The 16,398-nt window shown below is 37.1% G+C and overlaps 1 protein-coding gene across 1 annotated transcript; it reads right to left on the reverse strand.

Moving 5' to 3' along the window:
- Window positions 1–2,504: 2,504 nt before the first annotated feature.
- Window positions 2,505–16,398, reverse strand: RSL24D1 (ribosomal L24 domain containing 1). The gene is made up of 6 exons (XM_053594376.1): window positions 16,188–16,398; window positions 12,471–12,584; window positions 10,905–10,977; window positions 7,526–7,589; window positions 4,876–4,961; window positions 2,505–3,428 (listed from the first exon to the last, which is right to left on the reverse strand). Exons 1-6 carry the CDS (start codon window positions 16,266–16,268, stop codon window positions 3,355–3,357), a joined length of 492 nt encoding a protein of 163 aa, XP_053450351.1. The 5' UTR covers window positions 16,269–16,398; the 3' UTR covers window positions 2,505–3,354.

Here is a 16,398-nt window from a genome sequence, read left to right on the forward strand (position 1 = left end):
CTCACTGGGGTTAGATGATATCTCAGGGTTGTTTTGATTTGCATTTCTCTAATATATAGAGATGATGAACATTTTTTCATGTGTTTGTTAGCCATTCATCTGTCATCTTTAGAGAAAGTTCTATTCATGTCTCTTGCCCATTGATATATGGGATTGTTGGCTTTTTTCATGTGGATTAATTTGAGTTCTCTATAGATCCTAGTTATCAAGCTTTTGTCTGATTGAAAATATGCAAATATCCTTTCCCATTGTGTAGGTTGTCTCTTTGCTTTGGTTGTTGTCTCCTTAGCTGTACAGAAGCCAACATCGTACTTTCAAGATTTGGAAAAAATGATTCCGCGTTTTGTATGGAACCGGAAAAAACCCCGTATAGCTAAGGCAGTTCTCTGTAACAAAAATAAAGCTGGGGGCATCAGCATACCAGATTTTAGTCTGTACTACAAAGCCATAGTGGTCAAGACAGCATGGTACTGGCACAAAAACAGAGACATAGACACTTGGAATCGAATTGAAAACCAACAAATGAAACTAACATTTTACAACCACCTAATCTTTGATAAACCAAACAAGAACATACCTTGGGGGAAAGACTCCCTATTCAGTATATGGTGTTGGGAGAACTGGATGTCTACATGTAAAAGACTGAAACTGGACCCACACCTTTCCCCACTCACAAAAATTGATTCAAGATGGATAAAGGACTTACTTAAGGCATGAAACAATAAAAATCCTCCAAGAAAGCATAGGAAAAACACTGGAAGATATTGGCCTGGGGAAAGACTTCATGAAGAAGACTGCCATGGCAATTGCAACAACAAAAATAAACAAATGGGACTTCATTAAACTGAAAAGCTCTTGGTGAGTTTTATGTGGCCACACACAGCCAATCCTTGTAGCTAACATTTTAACACTAGCTTAGTATGGTGGTGGCCTTGAAATTAGTATTTTACATGTATTAACTGATTGAATCATCACAAAAAAACTCCAAGATCAGCCCTATTATATTCATTTTTCAAAAATTGAGGAATCCATCCTATTAGATTCATCTTTCCAATGAGGAAACCAAGTCACAGTCAAGTGACTTTGCGGAGTTTTCATTCTTAGCAATCTGGGTTTGTGAAGATAGCTATATGAGGCTCCAGATAAATTCCTTCTGCATATATGCAGGGCAACTTCAGAAAGACTTGTAAAACACAAATCCCTACCCCTTCCATCTTCTAGCTGTGTGGTAAAGGGACAAGTTACCTAGACTGCAAATCTTTCCATCTATAAAATGAGAATAATACGTCTACTTCATGGGATATTGTAAAGTAGGCCAGTCCTTCTCAAACTCCTATCTATAGGATAAACATCTTCCTACAGTTTCTATTTTGAAGAAATAAGATTTTTTTTTTACGTGAGATGTCTTTTTCTGTATTCCTACAAGGTATTGTAAGGTATATGTGTTAAGGATATTCCTTTCAGTGACTTCCAATCCTACATTTTCCCTAAAGAACTAGACAATATAAGAGCTCCGTGTAGTGACTGTCTGGAAATATTATGCTTTTGTATTATGCTAACTGCTCAGCATAGCATCTTGACCAAACAAGCCGAAACAGCAGCCTAAAGCACTATACCATGGCACCAAACTTATCTCAATGATAAGTTTAGAACAGTTAGGGGAATTAAACTGTGGCAATTGTGTCCATATAGTTTAAAATGAGACCTGTGTTTTCTAAATACTATGAAATCCTGATAGTGAAGACAACAGTCTGGATGCCAACCCCAAGACGTGATGTCAGCTCTTCTATTCAACCCAATTTCCCTCCCTAATCAGCAATGTACAACATTTGTATCCTAACAATATAGAGTTTTAAATATGTTTATAAAAGCACTATCCAGAAAGCATCTAGCCATGTAATATGAAAAACAGTATTAATAATTGCTAGATACTTTCCAACAACCCTCGTATTTAAAAAGACATGATAGTGTATAGTAAAAACTTCTCAAGAAATTCTACAAATGTCTTTTGTCACATATGTTATGTCCCCTAATCTTCACATTAATAATGTTGCTTACAAATGAATTAAATTTTACAAATAAGCACACCAAGGAAAAAACTACAGTGGAATTCCGGTCTTCTAACACTTGGTCCAGCCAGTGGTCTGCCTTTTTACTATATCTATCTAATACTAAAATAAAAAATTAGAATCCTCAGAATTTGTAATTTCTTCTACATTCTGCCTACCAGAATAACTGATTTTATTACTGTTTGTATACTGATACACGTTATCAGTATATAGTTTGTATACTGATACACATGTTACCAATATACAAACTGATAACTTAATATTCTTACACTTAAAGGCTGTAAATATAAAAATATAGAAACAAAGTATAAAATACATTATTTTTCTGTAATTAAATATATTTCCCTTAAGTAGTATGTGTAGAGGAAGTTATTTTCTTCCAAGTAATCAATACTTCTTATCTTTGTTTAGCCCCTTTAAATAACTGTATCGGCATTACTTTAAAAATGTTTTTATTTTTTGTGCAACTAATGGGCAGGTGTTCTACCCATAAATTCTACTTTCCAATAACAATTAGGAACTTTTATAAAGAAAATCACAGAACAAACTTTAAAAGGCAAAATAGATTCCTCTCCTTCTAGATCACCGCTGGACTAGAAAAATAAAGCTTATTCTGCCAGGAATCACAAGTTGGAACTGAGTATTCCCTAAGTGGAAATTATACAGTGCCATTTCAGGGAAAGATTATTCAGCCTTCATCCCCAACATCCATAACTAGCTTTTTAGAACAGTTAAACCCAGCCAAAATAGTTCAGTCTAGGCTTTATGATATAAAGGTATTATGGTCTTGAAAGATACTAAAAACAGGAAAGACTGATCAAAATAAAAGGTATTATTAGAAATTAATAGTCACAAATTGTTAGTTCCTTGCTGTATCACCCATCTACGAAAGATTAATAAAGGGATTATTTTACTGTAAAGGAAGTTTTAGTTTCACATATCACTAGCCAGAACTTTTGTCCTTAGTTATTACATAACAGGACCTGTACAGGGCCGTTACCCAAATGGCATGACCATTGTATACACACAATTCACTTCTGTCTTTACAAACAGAATTTTTATAATTTACATAAGCACATCTGTAGCGAACGTTTAACACTGAGATGCAATCAAACATCCATACTACGTGATTTTTTTTTTTGCAGACTGCAATGTAGGGGATATTTTTAATCTGCTTTCATTTGAGTGACCTTATATAAAAAATAAAATCAATAACTTATAAGCTCTAGTCTCCAAAAAACATTTTCAAATGTACACATAGAAATGGTCACAGACAGTAAGATTTTTAGGCAACATCTTCCATGTCCACATCCTCTTGTAATTGCTGTACCATTTTCTCTTCCAACTTCTTTCCTTTGCCTTTAACAAAAATAAAAAATTAAAATTTAATGTGTCCTCAAGAATTCACATCAACACTTTATAAAGGATTTTATAATATTAACCATTTCTCAGCAATTTAAGAACAACTAAATTTATACAGGTCTTATGACACACCATGCATAAAGTAAGTGCTATACACACATCTGCTCATTTCATTCTCACAACAAAGTCCCATTTTAAAAATGAGGCAACTGGGTGGTGCCCATAGCTCAGTGGGTAGGGCGCCAGCTACATACACCAAGGCTGGCAGGTTCATACACCTTGGGCCTGCTAAAACAACAATGACAACTGCAACAAAAAAAATAGCCAGGCATTGTAGTGGGCGCCCATAGTCCCAGCTACTTGGGAGGCTGAGGCAAGAGAATCCCTTAAGCCCAAGAGTTTGAGGTTGCTCTGAGCTGTGACGCCATAGCACTCTACCCAGGGTGACATAGGGAGACTCTGCCTCAAAAAATAAATAAATAAAAATTAAAAAAAGATGAGATAACTGAAGCACAATGACAGATTAACCTCCCCAACGTCACTCAGCTAGGAAATAACGTAAGTCAAAGAGCTGGTATTTGAACCCTGGCCATCTGGATTCCAAGGTCCCTATTCTCAACCTAATGTTATCTACCTCAAAGAGGATTACCTAAAAAGTTAGATAACAGTGATTCATTCCTCTTGCTGAGTATCTGTTTGTATTACTAACATGTTAAAGAAATAACTCCAGCATTTTGTCTATTTGTTTTAATAAAATTTAGTACAATAACCCAGATAGGACTTCTATAAAAATCTATATGGCACATAGTTATAGGATTTGACTTTTATTGAAGTAAATTGCGTAACTGACGGTGCCAGCTGAGTAAAAGACTGGTTTTCTAGGGTCTCATACATTATGCAAATGAACATTTTAGTCTGCCCTAAAGGGTGACTACCACAAAGAGAAAGTTTTAATATAAAACAACAGTCCTCAAACTTGAGTATCAAAATCACGTGGAATGCTTCTAAAGAACAGAGGTACAGACTTAAAAGGGCCTTGGCCTTTGTATTTATACTACATTCCCCAAGTAATTCCAATATCAACCAAAATTTGAGAACCACTAATACAAAATTCTATCCTTTAATCAAAACAGGTATGGTACAAAATCATCCAGGATATTATTATCCAAATCATTTTGCCAAACTTGGGGAGGTATCTTATGGAAAACAGGATTTAATGAAGAGGAAAAGAAACACCACATCCAATAGTTCGACTGCAATGGGGCAATACACTAAATAAATCATATTTTTATAAACCATTTATCATACCACAAATGTACTTTGAAAGATAAAATTAAAATTAAAAAGTACCCAAAGTTAACTGGTACCCAATAACACAGACTACAGAAATCTAGACTTTTCATTTCTCAACCTGAAGCCAAGTCCTGTTTCACCCAATACTTACCTGCAAGAGGGGCTCGGATAAGATGGATGTTTTGCTTGACTTCCTTTATGTCCTGGACTTTCTGTAGCTCTTTATTTTTCTTCAGTCTAGCATAAAACATATCAAAGCCAAAATTTCAGTAACGAAAACTTCATGAGACGTTAATTCACAATATAGCTACTAAGTTTTCCTAATTAAGTTAGCCACACCACACAGATGGGGAACGGGAAGTACATGACCCCTTCTGTTCACTCCCTCCCCCAACCCAGCAGAAACACCAAAACTCAGTCAACAAAGAGTGTCTCAGCTCTCTCAAATTACTCATTCCAAAATGGCAACTGGTGAACTTAATCAAAGAGATATCTACTTTCATGTTTATTTGTAGATTTAAGGCAAAGTGACCTATTAAACCCTTACAAGATACACATTTTCTTCCCTATCAACTAAAATTCAAAAAGATTTTTAGTTCCTAAATAGCTTTACAGGACTTCTGTATTTCCACAACTTATTCATTCATTATATATGTGTGCTTAGTCTGGCACAAAATATGATATATATACATGCATATGTATGTATATATTAATATATGGATGGATTTAGTAAGTGAATGAAGGATTCAACTGAAGAAAAGAATTAACAAATCTCATGTAGTACTCTACTACATAAAGCAATCTCTAATTGTTAAAGGGTCCAGATCTTTTCTCCTCAAATAGGTAACAGTGTTATGTAATTTTTTGAAAATCATTCAATAAAAAAACTATAATCATTCAATAATTATAAGAACATAAAACAACACATAATGTTCAAAAATGCTAACAGATTAGCTCTCAACACTTAGGCTCCTTTTCTGTCATGCTTCAGCATTTTTTAAGCTAGTGCTCCTGGCACTTGCTTCTTCTCTGACACGTTATGCCATGATTAGATTAAAAACCAATGTTCTTGCTCTGAAGAAATAGCTGGCTACAGGCTAAGGCAGGGAAAGTATCAGATGAAGCTGGAAACACCTTGTTAGCCATAAAAGAAGGGCCTCAAAGAATGATGAGGAATTGTCAAAATGATATAAGAACCTGCCTGAAAGGAACTGGCACTGGTCAAGCTTAAACCATAAATAATGATAATAAAAAACTGTAACCCGGGCGGCGCCTGTGGCTCAGTGAGTAGGGCACCGGCCCCATATGCCGAGGGTGCCGGGTTCGGACCCAGCCCCGGCCAAACTGCAACAGAAAAATAGCCGGGCGTTGTGGCGCACACCTGTAGTCCCAGCTGCTCGGGAGGCTGAGGCAAGAGAATCGTGTAAGCCCAAGAGTTAGAGGTTGCTGTGAGCCATGTCACACCATGGCTCTCTACCCGAGGGCGGTACGTGAGACTCTATCTCTACAAAAAAAAAAAAAACTGTAACCCACTCAATACCATAAACATCCATGAATGCACACAGACTTGGTTTGAATAAAGGAGTAAGTTCTAAAACCGAGGGGAAAAGGAAAGCTATTTTTCATATGAGAAAGCCAACCAAGAAATGTAAAAGAAATGATGAAATCAGAAAAAACACCATTGGGCAACAATCACAGTAGTAACTGATTCAGGCAGACCCTCTGATGGGGGCTAAAACCTGTAGGTACAACTTTGAGGAGTAACAGTCTCTTACAGAATCTCAATGAATTTCCCTGTAAATAAGTATTGATTGTAAGGGGGAAAAAAAGAGTAACTTTCCAGTGGAGAAACTTGGCAGACACCACCTTAAACAAGTGATTAACATTAACAGCACCAGCAAGGTTACATCCTCTGCCTGCTGACACAATGCATGAGAAGGACACGCCATCACTTCTGTGATATTCCTGCCACAGGTGCCGGGCCAAAAGCTAATGATGAGGACAAATCCAAATTGAGAAACACTGTCTAAATTAACCTGGGTGATATTCTTCAAAAATGTCAATGTTGACAGCGCCTGTAGCTCAGTGGGTAGGGCGCCAGCTACACACACGGAGGCTGGTGGTTTGAACCCAGACAGGACCAGCCAAAACAACAATGAAAACTGCAACAACAAAAAATAGCTGGGCATTGCGGCGGGTGCCTGTAGTCCCAGCTACTTGGGAAGCTGAGGCAAGAGAATCAATTAAGCCCGAGAATTTGAGGTTGCTGTGAGCTGTGATGCCACAGCACTCTACATAGGGCGACAGCTTAAGACTTTCTCTCTCAAAAAAAAAGTCAATGTCATGTAAAATAGATGAAAAACTGTTCAGATTAAAGGAACCTAAAGAGATATGACCACTAAATGTAATGCATGATCTAAGATTGTCTGTTGCTCTAAAGAACATTATTAACAATTAATGAAATCTAAATAAGAACTGTAAATAATGTGACATGATGACTTCAGTATTGACCTCCTGGCTTTAGTAATCATGGTATTTAAGAGAATGTTCTCATTTTTAGGTTACACATACTTCGAAGTATACTTAGAAGAAAAGGGTAATATGTCTTCAACTTACTATACATAGTGACAAGGATAAGGTAAATATGATAAAATGCTAACAGAATATACAAGAATTCTTCATATTAACCTTTTATGTAGGTATGAAGTGTCAAAATAAAAAATTACACAAAAAATACAAATGCCTCTAGATACCTACCAGTAATAATTTTTCTGAGAGTTACTCTATACAAATATGCATACCTGTTCATTATAAATTTAGCTTGGCGTTTCTGTTTGATCTCTTCAACTCTCTTCATTGCATCAACTACAAAAAAATTCATGAAAGTTAGTAAATTTATGCACATTCAAGCAGTATGATTGTAACCAACAAGTGCTTTGACAAACACTTCTCTTGAAATAAAAATATTCATTGCAAAAATAATCCCTACTGCGAAAGCTGAAGAAAGTGTATAATCCTGACTGACCTCACTGTCAATTTTCTTTTCCACAGGTGTCATTTCTGGAATTTTCATTCAATAGTGGACTTTTCAGCTATTAAATTTTCCTTTCACTTTAAACCAGTCTGTTGCTTTTCAAACTTTACTATAAAACTTGCACCTGTGGCTCAGTCGATAAGGCGCCGGTGCCATATACCGAGGGTGGTGGGTTCAAACCCGGCCCTGGCCGAACTGCAACAAAAAAATAGCCAGGCGTTGTGGCAGGCACCTGTAGTCCCAGCTGCTTGGGAGGCTGAGGCAAGAGAATCGCTTAAGCCCAGGAGTTGGAGGTTGCTGTGAGCTGTGTGATGCCACAGCACTCTACCGAGGGCCATAAAGTGAGACCCTGTCTCTACAAAAAAAAAAAAAAAAAAAAGAACTTGGATTATTGGTCAATGTATGAATTGTGACAAGTTCTGAAACTTGCCACTATTCACTTACACTGGCAGCACTGTTCAGACAACTCAGTAAGGTTTCAAAACGTTGGTATATCAGTGTTGCACAGAATGTTCATGTCAACATGTGACAGCGTCTTGCTAAGAGGTGTTCATTATTGCTGTTGCATATTTCTGTGTGCCGTATAAAAACAACTGACGGCCATTCCAGAAAAAGTCCCCAAGTTGCTCTGAAGGGTCAACTAGGTGCTGGTGTCAGTGCACAACTTCCTGAGGGGAGGACTTCAAAGGGGACTGTAGTGACATTCAGCAATGAGATATGTAGCACTTTTATTAGGATGAGTTCACAAACTCAGCTATCAGACCTCATATAAATAAGGGGAGCAAAGGAATGAGACTCTGATAATACCTGAACCAATTGCCATCTAACAGAAAGAATAAACTAGGAACAGTCAGTAAAATGTACTTAAGAGGGCAGGAACTGTATGTGACCTGTGCCTCTTTGTACGCTAAAGGCAGTGCTTAATAAATGTGTACTTAGTTAAAATGAATTAAGAACCACAAAAACATTACTATTAAAGTACAGTAGAACCTCTGTAAGTAGACCACCCGAGAGACGTAACAACATACTAGGTAGTCAACATAAGGAGCTGGGCCTACTGTACTAATACATACCTGTGGTACAGGTCCGGTCTATGAAAATTAGGTCAACTTAGGGAAGTGATCAACTATGGAGGTTCTGTTGTATGTGAAGTCTTACAGAACACAGCAGTATTTCTCAAGAGCAATGTAAATAACATGACAGCGGCATGGAGGGTCACAGTAATTGCATATCCACATATCACTAAAATGGGGTATGTACCTCAATTTCAACATCAAGCTGAACATCTACCAAATAAAAGTAGTTACAAAATACTATGTAAAAATGATCAGGAGCTGCTGTGTTCACATTGTAACATAAAAAGAAACCAAAAGCAAAAACAAAATAAAACTGAATAAGGTCTAGAAATGCTTTAGGACCTTACAATAAAATCCTTGAAAAGGGGGCCTACTGGAATCAAATTAAGAATTCTATGAAGTTAAAATTTCTTTAGAAATCCTTACTAAATTATAAAACAATAAAAAATCAACTGCTTTTCAGAAATTAACTCCTCTTCTAATTATAAAACAGGAGAGAACTATCTTATTTAAAAAAAAAAAAAAGAAGAGAGGGAAAACCCCAAAGACAGAATACTTAGGACTATGTGGAAAAAACCTTCCAAATCCAGTCTCTAATTTCTCTACTTATTCCAAGAAGATAAAGCTTTAGAAGGTGCCAAATACTGCCACAAAGGTCCACAGCTTTTCAATTCCTTCCCTGAAGTCGTGTGACTCACCCGAGAAAAGATGCTGAAAGGGATGCCTGTCTATGATCCTTTAGATGAGTGATAAAACTTTCCAGAATTCTAAGCCTTAGGGACTTTTGGTTAACAAACCAAATTACCCCCACATTCAACACTAGAAATGGGCCAGGTGCAGTGGCTCATGCCTGGAGCCCCAGCACTCAGGGAGGCAGAGGCAGATGGATTGCCTGAGCAAGAGCGAGACCCCCATCTCTACTAAAAAGAGAAAAAGTAGACAGACAAGGTAGTGCATGCCTATAGACCCAGCTACTCAGGAGGCTGAGGCAAGAGGATCATTTGAGCCCAGGAGTTTGAGGTTGCTGTGAGCTAGGAGGCCTCAGCACTCTAGCCTGGGGCAACAGAGTGGAGCTAGGTCTCAAAACAAAAACAGAAAAAAACCTATAAATGGTTAAAGACAGCCTGCAAAGAGTCCTGGGAGAAATCAAAGTCAGGGCTAAGGGCCTCCAACACATTAACAAAGTACAATCTATAAGCCAGCTTCAAGAAACTGAAACAACACATGAGACTTTTTTCATTAAAGTCTCTGCCTGTATCAGGAGAAAAAAAAAAAAAAAAAAACCCAAGAACCAAATTATTATTGCTTTTAATTCAGTAGCTATAATTTCATGTTCGCCTAAGTCAAGCACTTAGAGCAGCGGTTCTCAACCTGTGGGTCGCAACCCCTTTTAACAATGAAAATACACTGCAGCACCAGGAAGGTTGAGAACCACTGACTTAAGAGGTTCTCTTAGAATATTTGTAATGATCACCTTAAGTGCTATACTTTTTAATCTTAAAGTACGAAATTTTTACAGAATATAGTTTATGTCCCTAAACTAGAACTAAACTTATCAACTGCATTAGGTTTTTTGTCTATTTTACCGTACCACACTCACCACCCCCACAAAAAAAAAAAAAATACTTTCCATTTCTATTTTTTTCAGATTTTTGAATGTTTTTACATCTCTGGGCAATTCAAGTAGTATAAAATTTAATATTATTTTTATAATGGATACACCAGCCCATTCTGAAAAGAATTTAGGATAGCTCCTAATAAAGATACACATACAACAGAACTACCCTGTTTCCCCGAAAATAAGACAGTGTGCACTTATTTTAAGGTGTGCTCCCAAAGATACGCGAGGTCTTATTTTCAGGGGACGTCTTATCTTTCCTATAAGTAGGTCTTATTTTCGGAGGATGTCTTATTTTGGGGAAAACAGGGTATTAAACTGAGGATAAAGAATAAAAGCCAAGCCATAAAAACTAGAAACTTAATATTTAAACAACAAATTGATATTGAAAGTTACAGCAATATCCCAAACCAGTCTCTCCTGAAAATTCTGGATATTTCCTTGTGACTTACTAGTCTTATTCCATAGCTCTCTCTGGTATTTGACAGGTTCGTTTCTACGTTTCTCAAATTCAAATGAATTATCCTGTAAGAGGAAAAAAATGGGGTAAAAATAATGATTTTAAGGAAGCAATTCTTAAAACATCCTCCTTTCACAAGAGTTCCAAATGAACACGTGTTAAGATTCCCCTCAGGGTGATCTCAGAGAATACAGGTTTTCAAACATTTTTCCTTTATAAACCTCCATGAACAAAACAGTCCTAGTGAAAACATCTCTCTATATACAGGTGATTCTCAAATGGAAAATAAGGGAGAGTATCACACCATCCTTCAGAGAATATGTAATAACAATCATGGAAATTAGAAAGCAACTGGAAAAGCTTCTCCAATTTCCTATTCCTAGCTAAGACTTACAACCAAAAAAATTTTTATGACCTTGAATCATATGAAGTTGCTATTTTTCACAGATGAAAAAGTCAAACATCAAGAATTTCATATGACTCAACCTAAATACCGATCTGTTACAGCAAAAAGGTGTGAAGAAAACTATATAGAAAAACTAAAGTTATTTCTTGGTTTTCAAATCTATCTGACACAGACATATATAATGGCGCTGTGTATTTAGCTATTTCTTGAACATACACATGCCACATGATCACAATAACCTCAGCAATAAGTTGACTAGTAATTAGCAAATGACTATGACTGACATTCTTTCTTCACTCACGCAGCTGCCCCTTGCATTTGGGGTGCTATGCTTCCTCTTGCCCAGAATGAAAATAATGTGTGTGACAATGATCACGATTTGGCCTTGCATCTTGTCAAATAATATTCCTTAATTCATTGAAAAGCTCTGGTGTTAAGGAAGCCACAAAGGAGCTTCATGGCAAATGCTTATAGAGACTGTCCTTTAGCAACAGAGAGATGGAAAAGAGGTCATAGGTTTTTGGGGAAGAGGCCACTGAAGGAGGGAATAGAAAGATCTCCCTCGCTCAAAGGTAGTCTGGCTGCAACATTCCTCTCTTCCCCTTAACAGGGAACAAACTTGAACAAGCTTCAATAGATCCTTTTATCGATTCAATAATAGCAACATGAAGAAATTCCCTCACGCCTTGACTTTCCCTGTTCTTCTTCATACCAATGCTATTAACTAATATCTCAGATCTCAGACACAAACTTCTGCTAAAGAAGTCCAGAAACTGATAAATGAGTCTATTACAAACTGCTGTTCAGTGGGGACTTAATCTCTTAACTTCCTCTCGAAATCCTTGAGTAAGAATTTCTAACTTCACCCCAATCCATTTAAATGATTTTTCTCTTTGTTTGCAAGAGCTGAAAATAGTTTTCCAAAAATTAAAAAAAAAATAAATTCTATAAAACTGGACTGGGAATTTTTTCCCTTTTCAGAATTCTACAGAAGTATGGTTTTCAGGATTATGTGAGAATGAGATTATGTCCATAGCCAAAACAAATAAAGCACTTAGGTTGTGATTAATTAAATCATACGCACACACGCACACTTCCAAATGAAAATTTTGAAAAACATAAAACACTATACTGACAGCTAACTATACTCACCACTGTAAGCTCTTTACCAGCTGCTTTCCGGAATGCTTTAGTCCACCTGACCTTGCGAGGATTGCGCTTCTTTTTAAAGTTTTTATGACATTTGGATTTACAAAATCTGAACACCTACAAGAAAAATAAGTTAAAAATACAGAAAAGTCAACATTAAAAATTTTTCTAGCATAGGATATCATCCCTGCCAAACAAAAACTATTGTTAAGTCTAAGAAATGACAATAGTTCTAACAATTCCTTCTACTTACTCACTACATCATTTAGAAATGTGTAAGACGTATCAGATTAAATGGAAATTAAACTCTTTTGTGACTATCAAACATCATCCCAAGTAATGGCTCAGGGCCCTGAAAATGTAGTTAAAAACTACTAATCACTTTTATAGAATAACAGTAAAACCTTACAATGTTCTTGAATAAAAGCAATAGTTCTAGGTAAAGTTACTTATTGAAGTTCCATCTCATTCAGGATAATTTTCAAAATTCACTTTCTACATACCTCACTGGAGATAAAAATAAATCTCCTTTGATTCTTTCTTTCTTGTTAAAAGCACAGAATGCTTTCAAAAGCAGTTGATTTGTTTTCTAAAGTATTTATTCATAGATCTACTAGTGGCATTCTTAGTACTTTAATTCTCTGCCTTCATTCCAAAAAATTTAATCCGTTAGTACTAACTTAACAACTTAATGATGCTTCAGTGTGTTCCTGAAATGGCTTATCGGACTCTTTTTATAAATCTAAAATGCATTATTTTGTTACTTTTGTATTAACTTAGGACACACTGCAATTTGTGTATGTTACTAGAGGAAATGTGAAGAGAAAAAGTAATTATTTGGGGTTTATGGGTCTTGGCAAAGAAAATTAAGTAGAATTATCATACCTGGATGGTGTGACCCACTGTTGTGACCCATAATAAAATAGAACAAAATAAACAATATAATCATTTTAAACCAAAGAATAATACTTTTCACCATATATGTATGCTGTTCTGTGGGAACTTCAAGCAGGTCAATAGACATTGTAGGACAATTTTCAGTATCAGTTTAATCTGATCTAGACCCATGCCCCCAGGAATTCTCCTAAGAGACTTGAGTGAAAAGCCTGTCTATAACCTTTAGATAATTACAAATAGACTAGAAAATATGATAATTACTATAGTTTCTTGGGGTAACCTACTATGAAATCATTATCAGCAAATTTCATTTGAGTATTTTCAGCCTCAAATACTGTTACCTTTTTAAGTAAAAGCCTTCTACATTTCATACCTATTAGACAACTCCTAAGCAAATCTCCACTTCTAGGATCTATCTAATAAGAAGGCAAATGTGTTCTCAATCTTCTCAATTCCAGAGCCAATGAGAAGTCTACTGACTCCTTGTCTAATAGGCATTATCTGAAAAGCACAAAGAAATGTCTGAAGAGACTGGAGTCATTGGAGGTGTGAGGACGAGTCAATCAGTAAATAAGGAGCATCTACTATGTGCCTGATGTCCTACTAGGTACTAGGGATGCAAAATAATTAAAACATGGTACCCTATCTTGGGAAATTTAATCTAGCAACAAGGTAAGTCTCGCTGTGAGGAAAAAAAGGATCAAAATTAGACTAGGATATCAACAATGGGATAAAGCTATTATCGTGTATAAAGTAATATGTAAACACTTAGGAGGAAGGGGTTAAATCTATGGTGGGCTAAGTGCTGGATTGATTACATCTGAGGCAAAGCTTCGGAGCCTCAAGTTTCCCTTGTAATCTAGTCCCCTGTCATACTCAGTCCCTCAAACATGTATCTTGGTCTAAAAGTTCTTCAGACCTTTCTTATCCCACTAATTCAATAAATATTTATTGAGGCCTCATTAAGGTTGTAGGTATTCTTTCTGTTTGTAAAGTATGAGAAAATATCCAGTATTAGCACTAACTCTACCCTTACAAGGCTACATAAGAAGAGTTAAGAATTGAAGTTTCTATGAAAGATAATTTTAAAAACTAAGAGAATAAAGACAAAAACTAGTTCAGAGGCTTAAAAGTGGTAAGTGACAAATCTGAACCAGGGCAGGAAGACAGAAAAAAAAAAAAAAAAAAAAGACATTGAAGACGCAGAATGGATAGGACTGGATAAGTGGATACAAAAAGGTAAAAGATTCAAAGATGACTCTCACGTGGCTAGCAAACTTGGCACATAAAGACGGCAACCCAGACAGTAAAAAGATATGATGTAATAAAGAATTCTCTTTCAGTAGGTTCTCTGTTAGGTACAAGCAGAATGTCCCCATCCAATGAGATCTGGAGCTGAGAATATAGAGATTTGCTAAAAAAAGATAACATAATTGTTCTTTGTTAGTGTTTCAGGAGCTCTACTTCTTCCTATTTCCCCCATCAACTCTGTTCTGGATCTGTGGCCAAGCTGACTCCCAACTAATACACTTCTCAGCTTAACTTTCACTGTACCTACCAAATCAATACCCAGGTCTCAACAGCTTCTACAATCTGTTGTCCTGATTCCAATACCCTGCTGATAAGCATTACTAGGCAAAAGCATAAAATCAAGACCAGATCATTTATAAAATCAGCCTGCCCACTGCAAATTAGACCCCAGCCTGGGAATCTTTTGGTTCATTTTTACAAATTTCTTATCATGTTCCTTAAATTAAGGATTCAAAACATTCTATGTGCTCTTCTCAGTTTTCAAACATACTTCTGAGCCCTCACTTTCAACTGTACCCCTTGTTCCTAATTTAATTAGGTCAATACCTTAGGTGCCAAACTATTACAGAGATGTAAGGTGATGAAGTCAGACCTATTGTTCTTTAGCAGGTCAAAGATCACCTTGTTAAATATACAGATTCTTAGATCCTGTTCCCCTCACCCTCAAAGATTCCAACTCAGTAGATATGGTGTAAATAGGAATCTGAATTTTTAACAAATACCCATTAATTCAGACGCAAATGTGGAAGGGGTCAAATTCTGAGAAACAACATGATTCTTTGAGAAACAGGAATGGGATTCATTCTTATATGAGAGGGCAAATTCACGTATCATTCAAAAACCCTTTTACAACTAGGCCTCATTATTTACTACTTGCATGCATATGCTGTCATATTTGTATTAGTAGCCCTACCCCAAGCCTCAATCATTTACAATCTAGACTTCCTCAAACAGAGATGTAATTGCTCGTTCTGTGCCTTTGTTCAAAATGTTCTCTTTCCTTCCATCTAAAATGCCCTCTCCTCTCTTTCCTTCAGCAAAATTCAAGATCCAGGATAAATGTCACCTTTATTCTGACTGACTCTTTCCAAACACGACCCTCTCCAACTCACCTCCGGTGATTTAACATATAATCCTATCATATCATTAAAGACATACACAATATTCCCATCAACCTCTACACTTTAGTATAATGCCTGCCTGGGCATACGTTCAACCAAGTTTAAGATTCAAGAATTTGGCCCATGTACAGAAATAGCCAGACAGCCCTAACAGACCCCCAAGAATCCCGGTCAGACACAGCCAACGCTACCAGCTCCGCTGAGGCCGCAAGCAGGAGAAACTCTCCAAGCAGGAGGCTGGTGCCAGAGTCCCCCACCAAGCCACCCTCGTACGGATGCAGCGCGGGGATCCCGAGTCAAATCCGGCAGGCGCTTAAGAACCCGTCGCCCAACTGAGGCCCAGGACCCGCGGGAGCGCGTGTGGTGCGCGCTCTGGTCTCGGCCGCCTCACCTTGCAATCGTTGCGGACGAACATCATGCCGTGGCCAGGGTAGATTGGCCCCGAACAGAAATAACACTTCTCGATACGCATGTTGAACTCGCATGAGTCCCCGCAGACCCAAAGCTAAACTCAAGAGGAAGTGACGTATGCCATCGCCGGAAGAGATTCTTCCCCTTCCCCGAAAAGGCGAGCGTGCCCGGCTGCCGCGGGTCTGTACGAC

The sequence above is a fragment of the Nycticebus coucang genome, chromosome 6 (assembly GCF_027406575.1).
Source record: "Nycticebus coucang isolate mNycCou1 chromosome 6, mNycCou1.pri, whole genome shotgun sequence".
NCBI lineage: Eukaryota > Metazoa > Chordata > Mammalia > Primates > Lorisidae > Nycticebus > Nycticebus coucang.